The sequence below is a fragment of the Prunus dulcis genome, chromosome 7, assembly GCF_902201215.1.
Source record: "Prunus dulcis chromosome 7, ALMONDv2, whole genome shotgun sequence".
NCBI classification, from domain to species: Eukaryota; Viridiplantae; Streptophyta; class Magnoliopsida; order Rosales; family Rosaceae; genus Prunus; species Prunus dulcis.
The window spans coordinates 17,647,476-17,667,693 of record NC_047656.1 but is presented as its reverse complement, the minus strand read 5'-3'; the positions used below and the strand labels follow the sequence as shown (position 1 = coordinate 17,667,693).

Sequence of the window (20,218 nt, the reverse complement as noted above, 5' to 3'; positions counted from 1 at the left end):
TGCTGTCATTTAGAAAGAGTACAAATTATTAATTTTGTGGTTCATAATATCCAACGTGAGCTGTCTTGGATCCTTGGGGTTGCTGTCATGGCGTTCTGGGTTTCCGGAGAACATGGTGCATGAGCTGATCAGTTTTGAGGGTGCCTTGGTGTTAAGAGGTAGGAGGAGTATCGTGCGTCGTTGTCCCTTTGCAATTTGTGGTGGAATTAATTCTCGTTGTGGCTTGGTGGACCAATGCATTCATATAAAAAGAACCAACATGTGCAAAATTTAATACACGTCACAATAATCTTGTGTCTTAGAAAGAACTGATAAAATAACTTTTATTTAAATCTCCCACACCACCAAAAAAAAAAATATATATATATATATATATATTAAACTCTACACCACCCAATTATTCAAATATTTTCTCCTTCAACACAAAGGCCTCAACGGTGGTGGTTCTCCTCCTTCGTTTTGCCCGTACCTAGGTAGCAGGGGTTTATGTAACTTCCTATCAAGATTCAAATAGATTTATTTGATGTATATGAGTTATTAATTTTTCTTTTAGCTATAAATGTTCAAAAGTCAAATTCAAAATTTAAGAGTACCAATGCCTTAAATCAAGGAATTTTCATTAAAAGACCTCTTCGTCTCCTCATTTTTTTGAATTGACATGTACGCCTGGATGAAAGCAACCATTTGTTTCTCATTTTCAGGGTGTCTGTTGATCAGTTTTCAGGGTGCCTTGCCTTGCTGATGACAATGAGGTTCAAAACTATTACTGTTAGGTTAAGTTAAGAAGAAGACGAAGAAGAAGAAGAAGAAGACTGGACTGAAGTACATCATGCGCCGTGGTCCCCTTGGATTCTTATTGCACCCACAGCTACGAACGAAATTACACTCACAAACAAAAACCCTGGATCAAAAGTAAAAGAAAAATAAGAAAAGCTGGTTAAAGTTAATATTTTGAAGGCCACGTGATTCATGGCTCTTCCCATGTCCCGAGCACATGTAGTGGGTGAAACGTGGGTTGAATTATGCTGTTGGGCAGTGAAGTCTGGGAAGATAACACCAAACTTTCAGATTCTGCTCATAATTTACGGCACTGGAAATGGTAAATATTCCACACATGATGCCTCGATACATATTCCACCCAAACCTGTAATTTTCGAATAATGTCATGCACCCAATTGGTTTTTGCAGGGAAATGTTTTCGTTTGTTAGACTGTTTGATAATATATGTAAGATGTTTATATCCTAGTTTAATGGCATAAATATTCATTTTTCAATATAAGTTTGATAACAGAATATTTTTTAAATAGAACGCTCTTCTATGGTATTGGTGTATTTTTACATCCCTCGGTTTTGGCAGATCGCTTAACCTGCTCATCTCCGGTGCAACTTAAAAAAAATTACAAACTAGGATCCCTATCTAGGGATCCCAATATTTCTGAACGGATGTTTGCACATATTAAGAAACGAAGCACAAGCTGAATAAAATTATGTCATAAATTTGTAAGAGCATCGGCCACCATGTTAGCTTCACTCCGAATACATACACATTCATTTATTATTGTACTATGGTGCGGTAAAATGTTAAGGTGAATTTCTCCAGCATTAATTGATTGGCCTTCAAAAGTGGGAGCTAAGCTTTTGACCCCCATCAGCCATTCACATGCACACATGTATAAATATGTCCAGATCACCATGTGGAGCGGAGCTTTTAATACTCCAATCTAGATTCTGTGCTTGAACTCAAACAGAGAGAGAGACAGATGGGGAGAAAACCATGCTGTGATAAAGAAGGGCTGAACAAGGGAGCATGGTCTGCTTGGGAAGATAAAGCCCTTGCTAACTACATTAACACTCACGGAGAAGGAAAATGGAGGGACCTTCCACCAAGAGCGGGTACGTACGGTTCATTATTTAAATTAACAATTATATATATATATGTGACAATTTTCATGTTTTTTTCTTCTACAATTTGGGACAATGTACTCATAACTAAACACTACTGTTTTTTTCTGCAGGGTTAAACCGCTGTGGGAAGAGTTGCAGATTGCGTTGGCTGAATTATCTTAGGCCTGATATTAAGAGAGGCAACATTTCCCCTGAAGAAGAGGAGCTCATTGTTAGACTTCATAAGCTTCTTGGAAACAGGTATGTATATATGGAAGATTGACATCTCTTCTTGGTAGCAAGTTATTATGACGAAATTGGTGTCTCTAATTTTGTCTAATTTGAATTAGGTGGTCACTCATTGCTGGAAGGTTGCCGGGACGAACAGACAATGAAATCAAGAACTACTGGAACACCAATTTGAGCAAGAGGTCAGAGCAAGGAAGTGACAAGGCTCATCAGGATCAACGGAGTGCTAGTGCTAGTTCGAAAGACGACACGAAAAAATCGAATAATCCGGCAGCAAAGTCTTCTGTCCAGGTGGTCCGGACGAAAGCATTTAAGTGCAAGAAGGTTGCCATCCCCTTACATTTGGATGGCCATGATCAAATGCCTGAAAGATCGAACGTGGCTCCTGTTTCCGACAGCGAAAGCCCGTGTTCTACAGCGGCTCAGGAGCATGATTCTTCGTTTGGTTTTCTGAGGGATTTTGATATCAATGACATGCTCATACAGGATGTGCTGAGTTCTGATTTCCAACAAGCACAAATCAACGACTGTGATCAGGACATGTTGGAGTGTGGAAATACCAAGATTGAAGATTTATTGATGGGTGAAGCAAGGTTGGGAGAATGGAGAGCTGGTGATGATGATCAAGATGACCCACTTCAACCAAATGATGATGATCATGGAGATGTGGACGGCTTCAATGCACTTTTATCTTTTCTGAATTCAGTAGATGATGATCAGTGGATCATTAGTTAAAATCAAGCTAGCCCCTCTAGCTTTGCACTTTGCAAAACTTTCCAAATCTGTTGTACTGAATAAAAAACATTCCATTACTAATTAGATGAAATTTGTTAGTTTGTAGTTGAACACTGTTGTCAATAATTTGGAGACATGTATGTTTTGCTATGACCAACTTCAGTATATATTAAAGGCAAGTTTTTCAAAGATTCTTGATGTGTGTTGTGAGTTTCAAGTGTGAACGTGAAATTTTAGAGGTTAAAAGTATCGGCAAAAAGTATGAAAGATTATAGTCGTCTACTTTACTATGCCTTCAAATGTGGATCCATGAGTTTTTCATTTTTCTTCGAAACGATGTTTCTAAGTATTTTTACTATAAAATAGAATTCATAATGTCGCATACAAACAAATAAACAAACAAACAAATAAATTTATATGTATAATTTTTCTTTGAAACGATGTTTCTACCTTAATGTATTAATTGCATATATACAAATAATTTGTACACGCATATGTATATGTACGCGCGAAAATTCAGCAAAAAAACTTCCTTTACTTTCTTGTTTTTGTTTTGTTTTTCCATGGAAAAGGACAATATCAATCCCAATCCCATAGATGTGGGAAGGTAGCTTCCAAACTGGTGATGATGATGTACGTAAAGTCAAGACACTGGAAATTTCTTAAACAAACGTGGTCCAGAGAGAGCTAAAGCCATCCGACTTTCAATACTATGAGAATGTAGGTTGAGGGAGTTTTCTTTTTTATTTATTATAATCAGTGCTATTTTTTTCTGTCTGAATTATATTTATATTTAATATTCGAGATGGGCAATGCATGGCGAGATTGAATCAGCAGCTCTGAAACCTTGTCATCCTCCCAGCTAGTGGCTGTCAGTAATTTGTATGATTGATCCAATGAGCCCACAATTATTTACTTCCACCATCCCACATGCTTTTATTTACCCAACCAATATATATATATATATATATATATATATTTTTTTTTTCCCATAAAGACTTTATAAAAAAAAAATCACGTGTTAATATAATAAATCAAAATGGATCGGTCCACTTGAAATTTATAATTTAATTAAGCTTGATCTTCTTAGCTCAATAACTTCTACAGCTGCAAAGTATTTTGGATAAAATATATATCTCACATGCGATGCAGGTTGTAATACAATAAACAACATATTAGATGCATGCTTTTCGAATTTCGATGATAAAATGTAATCTTTGTCAAGATTTATATTTGAGTGTGCCAGTGAGGCACTGATTTTAATGATAATAGTTATATTTTTGGATAAATTTGAGCCAATCAGGCCGACCAAAGCTTAGTTAAACTTGCAAAAGCAATTTGTGTAAAGAGACACTTGCGTTTTTAACTTTCCGTAATGCTTCATGTGCATGGATCGTATGATAAGCTTCAGATTCATTACCAACTGATCCTATCGTTGAAAGTTTGATGTTTATAACTTAATACAAGTGGTTTTGATCGTTAAAGTTAGCTACAATATTTAGTTAGGAGTATCTCGTGTTCATATAGTTTACAACTGGCCATACATCTACAATAAGGCTATACCATCATTAACTAAATATCAAACTCATCGTTGTGTCTATGTCTTCTTTAGTGATCTTCGAGAAATTCACTAGTGTAGAAGAATCTCTTTGGTTACAATGAAGAACCCCTTTGATCTCTCACAAACCCTATCTCTATTTTCTCTCACCCTAGCTCAAACCCAATTTGATGCCTTGTTTTCTCTCTTGCACTCGTTAGTGAAAATTCTAGTGCTAAAATGCCTATTTATAGATCATAGAACTATAGTACAAAGTTACATGGAAAAGAAAATACAATCCTATTCAAACTAGACCAAGAACTTGCCCAAAACTCATGCTCGAACCAAAAAACACGTCGAGCTCAAAATCACCTGGCAAAAGCGATCGATCGCTTTCTTGCTGAGAGAAGCTCTTCCACCATCCTTTGCATCCTTAAGCGAGCCAACTCCAACAAGGCCTCCTCCAACCAAAACAAATACCAATGGAATAGTTGGTGGTGTGTACTTCCAAAATAAGAACAAACCTAAGAGAAAATTCCAAGAACCACTTAATCTAAATGGCACTGTTGATAGATTACAAAATTGGAGTGGTCCCAATAATTATGGTTCTCGACTTTTAATAAGTACAAGGACTTCCGCAATACAATTGTTAATTTCGAGATATGAAACCAAGAAATTATGAAGCCAAGAATATCAAATCCAGTGTGAATTTAGCATGCTTGCCAATTGACTCAATACATATTATGCATAATTTAGCATTGACAGTAGACATATCAAAACTGAAGTGGACCCAGAATTATTGCTGAAAATCAGCAGCTTTGCACATCGTTGTTCTTTCATTGGTTTGAAAACGAGAGCTCCGGGATGATACACATGTCATTTGGCGTGTAGCAAAGCAAAGGAACTTTTGGGTTTAATCTGATTGGTGATTTGTGTGCACCATATCACTAAACCTATCCGATATTCAAACTCTAATACACACCAACTAAGTTTCACAAACAACTAATAATGTTGTTTTCCACCAAAAATACAATAATGGAAGCGAGATGTTATTGTCACTCTAAAATAATTATTATACGTTCTTTTCTTAGAGTAGTAAATTTTAACTGTTTATGAAATAGAATGTGCAAAATCTATCTCTTACAGTTTGTGTATATCTTACTGTGAAAAAAACAGCAAATATAAAGAAAACGATCGATCACACAAAAATATACATCCCATTGCATCCAAGTTTTTATCGGAGTGGTGAACTTGCACATTGGAATCTTTATTTTTAAAATTTTTGTTTTAAGTTTGACTCGGAACCACATTTTTTTTTGTATTAATTAACATCTTCAATTTTAAAAATCAAATATGTATTGTCCCATCGCTAATAGCTAGGCATCTATTTGTCCAGGACTGATTTGATTTTGTTTGATCCGAAATTGAGCTGACACATGACCATCAATTAATGACTTTTGTCTAATTTCCTAAATTGGAATTTTGTGTTGCCATCTCTTTCGGATTTATGGTGTACTGTTCTTTTACAACCTCAAACCATTTAATAAAATTATCAATCTGATGATATTCAAATTTGCAATTAATAATCCACCAGTACCGTGTCACTCTCTCAGTGTCTGTATACGACTTTGACATATACCCACCACACGGAACATGGCAATCGTTAAGAACAGTAAGCATTTTTTTTTTGAAAACAATGCATAATCTAAACTACACTTTAATCTAATTTATGGGAATAAATATTTGAACTTAAGTGAAAATAGAAAGGGGATTCGAACTTTGTTGTAAGGAAGCGGGACTCAATGTCATACTCAACTGCTCTAACCCACGCATGCAAATAAGAGTATTTCTTATTAAGATATGTTTGCAACACAATTACATCTTCCACCTATATTAGTTTCTATAATTTCATCGTTTTCAATAAATTGTATGTTAAATTTCAGAGAGAGAGGTTATCGGTTCATTACTATAGCAACACTGATATTATCCAACTTAACCATCTATAAAGCTCCAATAAGTATAAGATTTTATCACAAAATGTCTCAGTGATATTAGAAGTGAAATCACTTATTATAAGTTGAATTTTATTTAATCAATCATCCAAGACTTATATTTTTCAACATCACATACATATATATATAGTTACTTTTGAAAACAATAATATTTCAAGAATAAAGAATAGAAATAAAGCCACAATCATGAATCCTGTTTATATTGGGCTTAACCACTACTCATCAAAAAGTTTCCTTGTCACGTTCCTAGCTTCAATTAATTGGAGTCTTCTTAGACTTGTTGTCTGAAGATGCTTGAATTGAACCCACTTTTAATTAAACTTCGAGTTCGAGGGAGTATTTTAAGAGAAGGAGAAGAAAATTGTGCACCTCACTTTTTTTTGATTGACTTTTTATTCGTTAATTCTCTCTAAAAGTTGGAAAGATCCAACAGAAAAGTGAAATTTATGTGTTGTGAGTTATTCTTTACAACATCTAGAATACGTTTCATTAACTAAAACTTTTTTGGTCCCTCTTAATTTCATACCCGTCTAAACGAAACAAGGAAAGTTGTACATCCTCTTTTTCTTAATTTCATACCCGTCTCTATTATGGAGGGTACTATATTATAAGTATATGTGATTCTTGTCATTTTCATTTTGAACATTTCTTATATCATGGAGACCTATTTTGAGTATGGTGAACATATCATAGCCCTCCCCAAAAACAGCATATGTTTTGCATGTTGACATTTCTTAGAAGAAAGTGATGAGGCCATTACTAATTTACTATCAAGACGGGTTGAAAGTTGGGTGTGGTTTCTCAATTATTGGATTTAGATAGCAAAGTTTACCTTTTCTGAAGGAAACAAAATGCTTGAAGTTATTTCTCATGTGCAAGGTGAAACTTAGAGTCAATGCTCTAAGAATTTCATAGTTTTATAACGCAATACCAACTACCTAATTTATTACTCCAATACCAACAACCCCTTGACAAATTGACATCAATAGCTCTCGCCATAGATTTATCTTTTCTGGTTTTTTCGTTTTATGGGTCAACCTAAAGGAATTTCTTCTACAAAACAAAGTATCAATATTCTAAACCTAAACTCACATCTGTCTCAAGGTCCAGATTTGGCCGCAACAATATGTATACTTGCATGGAACTAAAAGTGATATAAAATAGACAATTTGAATTAATGAAATAAAATATAGAACGGTTCTTACAAGGGTATTCCTCAAATTTATTTGAGAAATCTCTCAATTGAAACGCTCTATATATACAGGGACGGACCCACAGTGGGGTCAATGGGGTCAAACGATCCTATAGACTCCATGAAAGCAAGGTAGAAGGTTCCTTTGAATGGGGGTGTGACCCCATGAATGGCTGAAGGGAGGAGTTGCAGACACTGAGGAAGGAGAAGCTGAACAGGAAATCTGTTTTTTTGTTTTAAAGAAGCTGGCCAAAACGGCGTCGTTTTGGACCAGCATCGAATTTTTTTTAAAAAACTCTTTGGCCAAAACGCCGTCGTTTTGGACTAGCAGTAACTAATGTTTTTTAAAGACCTGGCCAAAACGACGTCGTTTTGGTCCAGGTCTTTTTTTTAAAAAAAGAACATATTGTATATCTGCTACACAGCCTTCCTCCCGAGTTTTCATCTCCAAAACACCTATTTTCTAAACCCTCAAACCTAAATCACCAATCTCCACCCCCCACAAACCTTTAACCCTCTTCCCCACCAAGCCTTTAAGCCCCAAATCCTTCATTGTCGCCGCTTCCAAAAGCTTGCTTCCGCTTCCACCACCTCACAATTCAAGGTAAATTCTAACTCTAAACCTAAATTACTTGAATTGAAATTGAATTTATGATTGTATTATATTGTTTTGATTTATTGGATGTTTCATTTATGAATTTTTTGTGGTTAATTGGTATAAATTTGGTGTTCTCTTTAATTGATGTTAGTTATTATTTTGATTAATTTATGTAGAATTATGGAAAGATTTTTTAAGAGAAAGTCATCATTGGGTAGTTCGGATAGTGTGGGTAGTTCAAGAACTTCAAGTTCAAGACAAAGTGAGTTAGATGAGGTTTTGGCTAATCTTCAGGCAGACTCGGGACTAAGAATTCGTATGATTGAGTATGATACTAATATTAGAGATGAGGTTCGAAGAGCATATCTACAAAAAGGACCTTGTCAACCTAGAGGTCATTCTTTCCCACAAAGTAATATCTCAGGACTTAATCGACGCTTCATTCCCCAATGGTTTGATGAATTTGATTGGTTGGAGTATAGTGTATCTAAAGATGCTGCATTTTGTCTTTATTGCTATCTCTTTAAATCCAATTTTGAACAAGTGGGTAGTGAAGCCTTCACTGGAGCAGGGTTTAAGAATTGGAAGAAAGGGAGAGAAAGAATGAAGGTGCATGTTGGACCGGTTGGTAGTGTTCATAATAAAGCTAGAGAAGCCGCTACAAATTTGATGAATCAAAATACACATATTGAAACGGCTGTGAGCAAACACTCTGAACAAGCTCGTATGGCATATCGAAGATGCTTAATTGCATCAATCAAGTGCACTAAGTTTCTATTGAGACAAGGTCTTTCTTTTCGTAGAAATGATGAAAGTGCCACTTCAAGCAATAAGGGAAATTACTTGGAGCTATTGCAATTCCTTGCAGACAATGATGAGAAAGTTAAAGAAGTTGTGTTGGAAAATGCTCCGGGGAATCTCAAGTTAGTAGCTCCAAAGATTCAAAAAGATATTGTCAATGCATGTGCCGGGGAAACACTTGATGTCATCATGAGTGGTTTAAAAGATAGATTCTTTTCTATATTGGTGGATGAAGCACGTGATATTTCTGTGAAAGAGCAAATGGCTATGGTGTTGCGTTATGTGGATGACAAAGGGCATGTAATTGAAAGGTTTGTGGGGGTTCAACATGTTACCGACACCACTTCAAGTTCACTAAAGGATGCCATTGACCTATTCTTTTCTTCCAATGGTTTGAGCTTTTCCAAGTTACGAGGACAAGGTTATGATGGAGCTAGCAATATGAGAGGTGAGTTGAAAGGCCTTAAAACAAAGATTTTGAGAGAACAACCTTGTGCATACTATGTTCATTGCTTTGCTCATCAACTTCAACTAGCACTTGTTGCCGTAGCAAAGAAGAATATTGATATTGCCTCTTTCTTCACAACCACTAATAGTGTGGTTAACCATGTTGGAGCATCGTGTAAGCGGCGTGATGCACTTAGAGCACAACTCCAAGAAGAACTTGTGATAGCTTTTGAAAATGATTGTCTTATAACGGGGTGAGGTTTGCATCAAGAAACAAGTCTCAAACGTGCCGGTGACACACGATGGAGCTCACATTACGGTACCATTATTAGCATCATTTCTATGTTTTCATCTGTGATTCATGTGCTTCAAATGATTATTGATGATAATCCCAATGATAGTGCCGGTGAAGCAAATAAGATTCAAAGGGAAATACTTACTTTTCAGTTTGTGTTTCACCTATTCTTAATGAAGGCTATATTGGGACTCACAAATGATGTGTCACAAGCATTGCAAAAGAAAGATCAAGAAATTGTGAATGCAATGGCTTTGGTGAAATCATGCAAGGAAAAGCTACATTGGATGAGGAATAATGGGTTTGATGCATTGGTTGAAGAGGTGTCTTCATTTTGTGACAAACATCATATTGATGTTCCTAACATGGATGAGGCCTTCGTACTTCCAGGAGGTCAAGGCGTAATGCTCCAATAAAGACAAATCGTCATCATTATCGTGTGGAGCTCTTTATTTATGTCATTGATGAGCAACTTAAAGAGTTAGATGATCGTTTTAATGAGGTAAATACTGAGTTGCTTATTTATTTGGCATGTTTGAGTCCGAATGATTCATTTGTAGCTTTTGATAAACAAAAGCTACTTCGTCTTACTCAATTTTATCCTCAAGACTTTTCGGATGGGGATCTTTTGGCACTTGATGATTAACTTGAGCTTTATATGATGAGAAAGAAAAATGGATCGATAGCCAAGTCTTTCTTGTTTTTCTCGTTATTTTGTCTATAAACTAGTGCTCTGTGGAGCTGTGCTGCATGAAACATGTACAACGAACGAACAACTAATCAACACTGACATATGTTATAGTGTGTAACACCCCGACCCCAAATTTTCCCAAATTTAACCCTTATTTAATTATTTAATTATTTAAGGGTATTTTAGTCATTTTTTTAACCGGAGAGAGTTTGGGACCATGACTTGTATTTTTGGATAGGTCGTACCGAGACGAGTTCATAGACACGTAGTGGGCTCGAATCGGAGTTGTAACGAGAGAGATATGGTCAAAAGAAACCCAGTGGCACAACCGTAAATATTTTGAAATGGGATTTTTATAAAAATCTGGTTCTCTCTCTCTCTCTCTCTCTCTCTCTCTCTCTCTCTCTCTCCCGCGATCTCTCTCCCTCTCCCGTCGGCTCTCTCTCTCTCTCTCTCCTCGTATCTCCGGCCACCGGCCCGGCTGCGGTCGGGACCGGTGCCAAAAGAACCGGCTCAGCCTCGGCGTCACGACCCAGCCCTCCCCCGACATCGGCGCCGCTCCAGCCGCCGGAAAATGGCGATTTTCGCCCGGAACTTCGCCGGCTCCGATCTCCCTCCTCCGGCCGCCATTTCTGGCGATCAAGGTATGGAAATTCATCCCTTCTGCATGCTCTAGCTGATGGTTTGGGTAGGATTAGATCGATTCTTAGCGTAACCAATTCGATTTTCGAATTGAAAATCGGCCGAACTTCGGCCGCCGTGATCGGCCATTTCCGGCCACTTTTTGGGGGTTGTCCAAGAACAAAAGTGACTCCAAATAGGGTGTTTTACCTAGGGTAGGAGTTTGGAGTCTCGGTTCCAAGATTTTTCGACGGACCGTAATCGCTTTGGACACCCGGTCTGCCCGCACGTGTGGCGGCGCGTGGGCGAAGGTGGTGGCGTGTCTCTGGGCAGTTTTGAGGTCCTCGTGCCGTCACGAGCGCGTAGGATTTTGCGGATCTCAATTCGGACGTCGTTTGACTATCGAACGGATATCGCCTATCGGGCGTTATCCGGGTTCGATAGGTTGGGACCGTTGGATGGTCTCAAAAATAATATATGTTAAACTAGGTATTTTTAGGATCGTGGAGGAATTCACGGATCGTGAATCGGAGCCCCGGATGTTCCGATTTAATAATTTAAAGATTATATTTTATATTAACCGTTAGATCGTGCGATCGTGAGCGATCCGACCGTCCGATCTGAACCAAACTTGCAGGACAAGTGTCCTATACCTTATAGAACCCATAGGAACTTTCGGATCGGAGTTTGAAGGTCGTGGTCCCCGTGGGCCCGTTTGACCAGGGTTAGGGTAGTTTGACCCTTGGTTGACCGCGAGTCTCCCGGAGTAATCTCACCTTTCCCGGGGGGATTATCTGGTGCTAGACTATTGTTGGGGTTTACGCATATTAGAATATTTGTTTATATAACTAAAATTATATACTTTTGTACAAGGGTACAAAAGAGTCTAGAATGTCGGTTTGGAGTGCTATACGCACTACCTTAAGTACCTCCCCGGATTTGGGATTCACTATGAGTACCACCAAGTGAAAGTTGAGGTCCCACATGGCGTAGGTTATCCGGCGTGTGGACAGACCCCATACGTGGCGTTGGTTGTACCGGCGTATGGGGAGATTTGTAATATTGTGTTGAGGTCGCACGTGGCGTAGGTTATCCGGCGTGTCGACAGGCCCCATACGTGGCGTTGGTTGTACCGGCGTATGGGGAGATATGTGATATGACGTGCAGGTCTCGCGTGGCGTAGGTTATCCGGCGTTCAGACAGACCCCATACGTGGCGTTGGTTGTACCGGCGTATGGGGAGATATTATGATAGTATGGTATGGTCGCACGTGGCGTAGGTTATCCGGCGTGTTGACAGACCCCATACGTGGCGTTGGTGGTACCGGCATATGGGGAGATTATGTGGAATACAGAGAAATGAAATGAGGTATCGCCTGAGTGTGGAATTGGGTTTTATGAGAGAACTACGTGTGGCTTGATCCCTCAAGGAAGGTACGTAGGCAGCCTAAGGTTATTAGGTGCTGCCGCAGACTAATGTTAATCATTGTCCTTATTTGAAGGTATTGCCCGCCTTTTTCGAGGCATGAATTGTTTTGTTAGTGTGTCTGGTAGTTTGTTGAAATGTGGAAAGGCCGAAGGCCATTTGTGTGAATTGCATGAATTGATATTGTGCATGCTGCCAGTTGGGAATATAAATTGTGTTTTTATGCAGGTATAAATTTTTGGGAAATGTCCAATTTATAAGGGAGACTCTGCCGAAATTTCGGCAGAAAGTCTCGGTCTTTAGTAAGTGGGCCCGGTATCGGGGGATGTCAGGAATTCCAAAGGATTCGTCTCGGATTTTGGGAAAATTCGGGGCGGGTCCTTTCATAGTGTGTGGAAGCAAGGACACATGAACTTCAATGACACCAATAATTATCGTGTGCGGACGTACTTTCTCAAAAGACTATCCGAGTGATTATAATTGATAATCAAATTAAGGCTAATCTTGCTGTGGTTATTCTTTTTGTGTTTTATCATTTATCATCAATATTTTTTTTGATGAAGTAGAAGAACTTCAATTAGAAACCGAGGTGCTCTTAGGGTGGCATCGTTAAAATTTTGCCTTTCCTACGAGAAAAAAAGAGAGTATCACACAATTCAACCAACTAATAATATACTCTACTCGTTTTTCCTATCTGTTATTTTGTGGACTTAGTTTGATCGTTTATAATCAATTCAATCAGAGGACCAAGTAATGGGTTTGGTTAAATAATTAAAAGAAATAGAAACTGCAATTGATTTGCGTGATGGAGACAGGGACGATTGAAACTAGATGCTGAACCTCTACCTCATGCAGGCAATAGTACATACTTGAGAAGGAGAGAGAGAGAGGACAGGGAGGTGGCAGCCCTAACAAACTTTCAAGGGTGTCCTGGAATGTTAGTTTGAGAGTAAAAGAATCAAAGCAAGGCAGAGTCAAATTGGACCAGAAAATTATATAATATTATTGTGTCAGTAACCTTTCTGCATTATATATATACGTCGTGTTTAGCATTTGTATGTTTTCATCTAACGGTTTACAACATAGTAGTTTTGTTTAACAAGTCATTTATATAATATACATGCTAATGGTATGGAAGATTCTGCTGTCCAGATTTCTTCATCACAAAATCTTCGCACAACACCAAATAATCCACCAACTCTGCTAATGAAGGCAGTATAATAATGTTGGGTTCCATTGTTTATTTTTGGGAGAAAAAGTACTTAATTTCTAATTAATTCTTACATTTTTAAGTGATGAGTGATAAAAGAGCTGTACATCAAATAAATAAATCCCTTTTTTTGCAATATTTGCTTTCGCATATGGTTGTACAATACCGACTAGTATATATTACTATGGCTCTCTTTATAGTCTGTGTTTTTGTATTCTTTTTTTTTTTTTGACCTAATAAAATTATCGCAATTTTTTTCTCCATTTGAAAAAAACAACAAAAACAACAACAACAAAACCTCATTTTGGAGGCCTAGTAGATGAGAAGATCTGCTCTGTAATATGAACATTTGGACCTTATAATTGGGGAATTTGAGTCTCAAATGTGGAAGCATCGAACCTAACTGATTGGGTGTGGGCGGCTTATTAAACTGGACGGTGGAAACCGGTAAATCACAATATATTGGATCATTTACATTATTACAGAATTATATGATCAAAGTGGTGCCAAAGTGCGCATTAAACAAACAATCATTTGCAATGAGGTGTTGCTTTACTCATAATTTTTTAATGTAATTACGTGTCTATTTTTATTGTCAGTCACGTGACGAGTGAAAAAATTAATGAATTTTTTTTTCTTTCTCTTTTGGTCCAATTGCTTATAAGGACGATATTCTGAAAAGAAAATGGTATGTCACCATTGATTTTAATGAGATAAGCTAGGTAAAACCAGGACCACTGGGCAAACTTAAAAAAAAGAGGACCATAAAATAAAATAATAACGTGGGGAAAATGTGCAGCTATAAGTATCTGACTCCAAGCACACAGGAGACCAAATCGAACAGGCACACGACTGGGAGGGGAAAAAAAAAAAAAAAAACCAGAGGCAGTGAAGAAACAGTTTCTATAGTGAAAAGGAGAGTTTTGGGTGTGAGCAGAGAAGGCAGGCACCAAAACAATGGGGAGAAGCGCTTGTTGTGCAAAGGAGGGCTTGAACAAAGGTGCTTGGACTGCCCATGAAGACAAAGTTCTCAGTGAATACATCAAACTCCATGGTGAAGGCAGATGGAGAAACCTCCCCAAAAAAGCAGGTAAAAAAAAGAGAAAAGAAATGTGCACTGCTTAGCTCATTGTATCTGATTATGTGGGTTTTCTGAATTGTGCTTGAAAATCAAATCAATGGTTCTGATTAATTGGTGATTAATTTATGCAGGTCTGAAAAGATGTGGGAAGAGCTGCAGGCTTAGGTGGTTGAATTATCTGAGGCCAGACATTAAGAGAGGCAACATATCACCAGATGAAGAAGAGCTTATCATCAGGCTTCACAAGCTTTTGGGGAACAGGTAATTTGTGCCATTTCATTGCTTTAAATAATATATTAATTATGAAATTATAGTAATTGGAAAAGAAAAGAAAAAAGTTCATCATCATCAATTGGGATTTTGATATTGATTTTGAAAATTATTATTTTTCTTTTTTTTCCAGATGGTCTCTAATAGCTGGTAGGCTTCCAGGGCGAACAGACAATGAAATAAAAAACTACTGGAACACCAATTTAGGCAAAAAAATCCAAGACCAACAGCGGCAAGGCTCTGCTTCAAATCTCAAGCACCACAACAAAAATGGTCAACCAGTTTCCAAAAAGGCCAAGACTATGGAGGACATGTCTCCCAACATGACCTCACCATCACCATCCAAGATGTCCCCAGTGGTCAGAACCAAAGCTGCTAAGTGCACCAAAGTTTTCATCAACCCAGACCCTCACAAACTCCCACTTGGCCACCAACATTGTGAAGAAAACAACAGAGGACTGTTGATGTTTGATAGGCATGCAGGGGATGACCACACGAACAATGGGTCATCGTCATTGTACTCCTTCTCTAATATCGCTGATCAAGAAAATTCGTCCTCGGATTTTCTAGTAGATTTTGACATGAACGAGATTAGCCTAGCAAGTCTCCTGAATTCTGATTTTCCGGCCATTAATTGTGACGATGTTGATCAAAATGGTGACAATACTTTGTCACACTGTGTGGATCAAACAGCTCAAATTTTCTCAGAGGAAATGTTGCAGCATTTGAATGGTGGCAGCCACGATTGTGTTCAAGTTCAACCAAATTTGGTTCTTAATTTCCATTCCTTGACCTCTTTTCTCGATGGGGATCAAGGAGGGGAAGAATGGCTTGGAGAGTAGTTGAATAATTTGTCATCATTATTAATAAAATAATTATATTTTTCTTGCCACTTTTGCGTTAAAAGAAAATCAAACCAATTAAGATGTACTAAATGAGTGGTGGAGGACCCTTAATTATATAAATCAGATTTTATTTATTTATTATCAGTTGCAGTCGTACTTTTATCTTGTTTATATTATTCCAGGATAAAATATATTTAAGTTGCTTTTTGAGGTGCATTATTTATCGATGGAATATGTTTTCATGGTGTATTTTATATGTCCTGCATTGGAACAATAACTTTTTATACGAACTTGGACTTGACCAAATTGTGATTAAAATTTGTATGATCGTTATTTGTTGCTGTCAATTGTCACAGAGCTGTGATTTGTTTTTTTTTTAAACAGTGCCAATCATCTTTATTTATATTCCCTCACCGTTAAGTTTAATCAAGAGTTAATAATATTTATTAAGAATTAACAAATGGAAATCAAATTTTGAATTCCACCAGAAGAGAAGGCAATGGTACATATCGATGTAAATGTATAACTCCTTTTACATTAAATGTACCGAGTGGGAAATCGAACTCGGATGCTAGGAACATACGCTACTTTAATCATTGACCCAAACTACATCTACAGTGTCGAAAATACCTACCATAAAAAGAAGGGAAAAGAGAAAAGGCAAGCATTGCAACAAATGATTTTGATACACGTGAATGGGTGGAGGACCCCCCCTATGATTGATAAGGAAATCAACAAAATTGGTACAGTTCGTGCTAAGAGTCATCGATGTTGACCATAAAAGAGGTGATAGATTCAGCCCTTTCACCATTCAATACATGGTTAACATTTATTTATGGGGTCCAATTTGTGTAATTAATTATATTGGAAAATTGTTAAGAACCTACTTAAACGTGTATAATTTATCTCAAATCAAGACAATGACTTCGATTTCTTTGTCATTTAGTTTTTGCGCTTTTAGGAGTTAATCCCCTATTTCATCACCCAACAAAAAAAAAATAACTTCCATTTTTCATTCTTCTTAATTATGATAAATTCAAAATAAATCAAACACAACTCAAGCGAAGTTTGAAGAGTCAAGCTTTGTTCTAAACAAAATAGTTGAAGTTTGAAAGAAAAATAAGCATGTGCGTGAGCGTGACACTTTTTTTTTCTTACTAGTATGACTAATGCCATAAAAACAAGAGGTTAAAAATGGTTTATTAAACCAATTAGTCTTTTCACTCAAACTTGAATGTCAACAATCAATAAGATTAATTCAACGAGCTAAATTGGTTTATTAAACCAAAATGTTAGACAATCATGCATGCCCTATGGGTTTTTTCATATCAATTTTCCATTATTGAGATAAAATTCTACACATTCCTTCTTCATTTATTTAGAATGCTGTCAAACGAACCCTAAAATTAATTGAGTATACCCCATGATCTAAGTACACCCTAATATTTTAATCAAAATTCAAAATTAACTAAGTACACCCTATTTAACTACCAAAAATACCCCTAGTACACTCTAATACACTCTATCACATAACACCCTAATACCAATCATAAACTAAATTTCTATTTTTACATGAATTCGTGTTCTCTCTTCAGATTTTGAGTTTGAATCAAAATCTTTAATTTCGTAAGCTACTGTAGGAGTAGATTTACTAACTCCTTCAATTCAAATCTTCATCATCTTAGTTCTCTTTTCAGCGGAACACCAAATCTTTTCTCACCAATCTTTTATTTTTTTGTTGAAAGTAGATGTGATTTCATAAAAGACAGCAAGCCAATAAAGAGATCCATTTGATGATAAGCCGATACCAAAATGGAAAGGCAAGATTAAAAATTGGAAAGAAAATGGGGCTAAAACTCCAACCAGTGAAAAGAAGAGAGGGCCTGAATTGATTTACAGAGAAACATAATCAAAGAAGTGCTCCCAATAGGCCAGCGTCAGTCTTCAAACCAAAATACAGTTACAGTTCTTGAGGTAGACATAGAAGGCCATCATGTTAAGCATCAATCATCTTGAAAGGCAGAATTTGATGAGAAAATCTATGTAGCTCATTAGGTGGTACTTGAAACAAGATAACTTCCATGATGTTTATTTCGCTGAAACAGACTCAAAATCTTTTTATTGGCTCCAAGCAATACAAAAATTTCTCTATGTTTGATTAGGGTTAAATATGGTAAGTAAGGTATACTTATTAAAATTATATTTGTTTAACAACTTAATATATTATTTTTGGTCATTTTACATTAGGGTAAATTAGTAAATCAATAAATAATTTAGTAGTAAAGTGTACTCAATTAATTTTAGAATTCGTTTAACAGCACTATTTATTTATTATTTTATTCTAAATAGATGGATTAATATTTAGGGAGATTCACTATTATACCCAATATGGGGGCCCAAATTATAAAAATACCCTATATAAAATGGACTTTAGAAACACACCCAAAAGCCCATTTACAATATAACAAAAAAGCTTTTAACTTCTTATAAATTACAAAACTGCCATCAATTTCTTAAAACAAGCTCAACCCCAAAATCTCATAAAAATACCCAAAGCACTCAATAGGGCATCAAAGTAATTTAATAATCAATATTAAATTCAATAAGGCTAGCTATCATTTTTTGGGTTTTTTTTGGATTTGTTTATAGGAATTCAATTATGTAGGATTTATTTATAATATTAGTGCTAGAAATGGGTATATCACTAAATATCTCTAATATTTACGCAATTTATGATTTTGTGCTTCTATTTAAATAAGACATAATAATTTTGCTCATCCCGCAATAATGTATTTATGTAGGTAACTAAACACCTAATCAGAAATTCACACATTCCCTCTCTTGTCTGTCTCTCAGTACTAGCAATCACGTGTCTCTCGCACAAATGACTTCTATCCAGGCCACAAAACATCACTTCGAGAGGGCCCACTCATGTCAGGCTTTTAGATACTAGTACGGTGCACCTTAGGCCTTTAGGGAAGATGGGGGCCCACGATTCCTCTCTAGGAATAATGATATAAAATATGATTATATTTACCCAACTTGGGGTGGCAGTGGTGGCCAGCAGCAAATTCAAAATCAAAATCTAATTACAGGTCAACATCTAACACTCTTTGTTCATGAGACAAAATCAAATATTCTAAACAAGTTTGAGAGTTAGATGATATAATTAAGCACTCTAGATCCTTAGCTCCATGAAGAGTCTTTCATGGTAATTTGTTATTATAATTCATATGATTGAAAAATATATGAAGACATGGATGATAAGATGTTCATATTTTCAACATGTGATAATTATGATCCCGAGCTTATGCATTTAGAGCATCCGTATTTACCTATATTTCATAAAATTTGGAGCGCGCAAATAATTCAATGGCTTTTTTGTTTTATTTACAAAACTGACGGTAACGTGTTTCCGTTACCTCTTCGTGTCTCGGTTTCTATAAGCTCCATCTCATCTGTATCATTTGTGTTTGACATAAAGTTACTATTTCAGAACTCACCATGTGAGGTGTGATGCATATGCAATATAATGAAAGTTACACATTAATGGATGTACGTAAATCTGATACAATAATTAAGGCAGAAATACAAGGTGTCCCCCTAAGATTGGATACACATTGCCATAGGTGTTCCTTGGCATGAGATATGAGCAATCTCAATTAGATATTGAAAATAGAGACACCAATACTTTCAATTTGAAGTTCCATCCATCAATTATTTCTTGTTCTTTTCAATACATCAATTACATTTGCCATCAATTTTTCCTGCTTATATCGCGGTTTACTAGCACTGATTATTATTATTTATGTTTTCTTATTTTTACTTTTGATAATGCGAGACTGTGACCTTTAGCACATTTTTGTCCACATAAATAATTAAAATACAAAGAATGAGATTATTCCCATTAATTTTAACCATTAACAAAAATAATAATATTGGATATATACGATCACAAGTTTCATTTCTATACACCTTCTTTACTTGAAGCTTAAGCATACACCTTTTTCTATCCGATCTACCTAAGTGCAATACTAACATTATTCTACTGTCTAAATTCTTCATTAACTTGCTTGCATTTGTATATTTCCCTCTAGTTTTCTGCTACCAATGGGTTGAATTAATTCTGAAGGAAGAATATTTTTGGACACTTGTAGTAAATTCATATCACTTTCCCTTCTTTGGGTATTTTATATTTGAAAATCTTATCAAATCAGATATGATGTCAGCTCATGTCGATTTTTTTTGTTCGATAGAAGCAATGTGAACTTCATGGCAAGCAACGAAATCTTTTATAGATGAGCTGTCGAAGAATATGAAGTTAC

At 36.4% G+C, this 20,218-nt stretch overlaps 3 protein-coding genes across 3 annotated transcripts; all 3 read left to right on the top strand.

The window, feature by feature from the left end:
- The first annotated feature begins 1,647 nt into the window (after positions 1-1,647).
- LOC117634199 (transcription factor MYB1-like) lies at positions 1,648-2,979 on the top strand. Its single transcript, XM_034368169.1, has 3 exons — positions 1,648-1,893; positions 2,016-2,145; positions 2,235-2,979. The coding sequence occupies exons 1-3, from the start codon at positions 1,761-1,763 to the stop codon at positions 2,866-2,868; spliced, it is 897 nt and encodes a 298-aa protein (XP_034224060.1). The 5' UTR covers positions 1,648-1,760; the 3' UTR covers positions 2,869-2,979.
- Positions 2,980-8,387: 5,408 nt separating this feature from the next.
- Positions 8,388-10,166, top strand: LOC117635496 (zinc finger MYM-type protein 1-like). Its single transcript, XM_034369805.1, has 2 exons — positions 8,388-9,709; positions 9,857-10,166. Exons 1-2 carry the CDS (start codon positions 8,388-8,390, stop codon positions 10,164-10,166), a joined length of 1,632 nt encoding a protein of 543 aa, XP_034225696.1.
- A 4,364-nt stretch (positions 10,167-14,530) lies between these two features.
- Positions 14,531-16,046, top strand: LOC117635738 (transcription factor MYB1-like). Its single transcript, XM_034370095.1, has 3 exons — positions 14,531-14,787; positions 14,910-15,039; positions 15,182-16,046. Exons 1-3 carry the CDS (start codon positions 14,655-14,657, stop codon positions 15,888-15,890), a joined length of 972 nt encoding a protein of 323 aa, XP_034225986.1. The 5' UTR covers positions 14,531-14,654; the 3' UTR covers positions 15,891-16,046.
- Positions 16,047-20,218: the final 4,172 nt, after the last annotated feature.